Consider the following 1,756-nt stretch of genomic DNA (forward strand, 5'->3'; position numbering starts at 1 on the left):
CGCGCCCCAGACCCCAGCCCCCAGGGGTCTCTGGGTGCCCCCTGAATCCCCACGGGTCTGGCTGCCCCCCCAGTACCCAGCAGCCAGGAGTTTCTGGGTGCCTTCCCAGTAACCACGGGTCTCTGGGTGCCCCCTCAGCACCCACAGGTCTCTGGGTGCCCCCCAGGCTGGGTCTGTGCCACATCCCCGCGCCAGCCCAGGCTGTGGGATGGGTGTGGGGACCTTCCCGGGTGTGCCCTGACCCAGCGGGGTGGGCACTCACGTGTTCCTGGCCTTGTTGAAGGAACAAGCCTTGTTGAGGGGGTCTGGGGCTTGCTCTGCTGGGGTCACCTTCAGGTGGCAGGTGATGTAGATCTGCAGGGAAGGCAGGGGGAGGAGGGAGAAGTGTTGACACCCTCTCTGGGGACACCCAGTTCGGGCTGGGAGCAGTGGGACACACACACACACACAGGGGGGGTCCTTACCAGGTTCCTGGGGTCCCCAGCAAACCTGAAGACGTCGATCCTGAAGCGCAGCACGTCCTCCCGGGGCCGGGGGGTGATGAAGGCAGAGCTGGTGGCATCTTCCCTGCCATCAACCAGGCACCTGGTGGGGACACAGGGCTTCCTCAGCACCCTGGCAGCCCTGGGGGGTGGGCGTCCCCAGCTCCCCCAGCACCCACCCGTTGAAGTCGACCAGGGTGTAATGGGGCGAGGAGCGGGTGCCGGGGCTGAGGGCGGCCACGCAGCTGTCCACGAACAGCCTCAGGGGCACGTGGCTCTCGGTGGCCACCTCGGCCTGCAGGTTGAGGACGTCGCCCAGTTGGAAACCAGTGAAGGGTCTCTCGGCGCTCCAGTCCTCTGCAAAAGCAGCGCCCAGGGCTGAGCAAACAGCCCCAAACACCCCGCGGGGAAACACACCCCCAAAGCGATACAGGGGTACCCCGGTGGGGCAGCAGGGAAGGTCCACGTGTTGGGGAAAGGGTGGCAAACCCCCCTGCCCTGGAGGTGGGGATGGGTTCCCACCTACCGTTCATGAGGCGCAGGGAGAACACCAGCCTCTCCTCGGCTGCCAGGGCCGAGTTGAAGGGAGCCCAGGTGGGCTGGATGGCTTTGCTGCTCACGTTCTCCTTCCTGGGTGAGGATGGGGTTGGGGTGTCAGGATGTACCCCTGGAGCGTGTGGGGGGCACAAGGGGAGAGGGGCAGAGGGCAGGGAGCCCCTCACCTGGGGTAGTGGCACTCGATGGGGATGACGGCGGGGTTGCTGCGGATGATGACGGGGTTGCTGGCAGGGCTGGGGTCGTAGTTGAGGAGGGTGCGGTAGATGAGGGAGTCTGGGGTGATCTGGGCGAGGAGCTGGTGGTGAGGCCACCCTCACCTCCCACCCCCACCGCCCAGACACCCGGCTGGGAAGGTGGGAAAACCCCAATCGAGCAGGGGAAAAAAGGGGTGGAGAAGGAGCCCGGCTCTGCTCGCGCTGGGTTGAGCTTCCCAAGGGGATGAAACACAAGGGAAAGGGGGGAGCTGCTGTTTGGGGGAGGGGGGGCTTGGCACCCTCGTGGGGAAGCTTTTGTGGCAAAACACTCCCATTGGGGGGGCCAACACTTGGGGTGTTCATCCAAGGTGCATGTGCAGGTGGTACCCGGGTGTCCCAGGTGTCCCGAGCGCCCGGTGCCACGGGCTGGAGCTGCTGCAGGGGCTGGGAGAGATGGGATCCCCGGGGGCTGGGAGGACAGGGGGAAGGACTTACCTGCACGATGCTGCCACACTCGTGGCG

General features: G+C 66.1%; 1 protein-coding gene across 1 annotated transcript in view; it reads right to left on the reverse strand.

The window, feature by feature from the left end:
- Positions 1 to 258: 258 nt before the first annotated feature.
- LOC104398724 (zona pellucida sperm-binding protein 3-like) overlaps positions 259 to 1,756 on the reverse strand; it is a 2,967-nt gene continuing 1,469 nt past the window's right edge. The window contains exons 2-7 of the mRNA XM_010008866.1: positions 1,730 to 1,747; positions 1,205 to 1,323; positions 1,009 to 1,112; positions 662 to 839; positions 465 to 585; positions 259 to 354 (exon numbers count right to left, since the gene is read on the reverse strand). Of these exons, the coding sequence (XP_010007168.1) occupies positions 259 to 354; positions 465 to 585; positions 662 to 839; positions 1,009 to 1,112; positions 1,205 to 1,323; positions 1,730 to 1,747 (636 nt within the window). The remainder of the gene's footprint in view (positions 355 to 464; positions 586 to 661; positions 840 to 1,008; positions 1,113 to 1,204; positions 1,324 to 1,729; positions 1,748 to 1,756) is intronic.

This window comes from Chaetura pelagica, unplaced genomic scaffold (genome assembly GCF_000747805.2).
Source record: "Chaetura pelagica isolate M959 unplaced genomic scaffold, ChaPel_1.0 scaffold602, whole genome shotgun sequence".
NCBI classification, from domain to species: Eukaryota; Metazoa; Chordata; class Aves; order Apodiformes; family Apodidae; genus Chaetura; species Chaetura pelagica.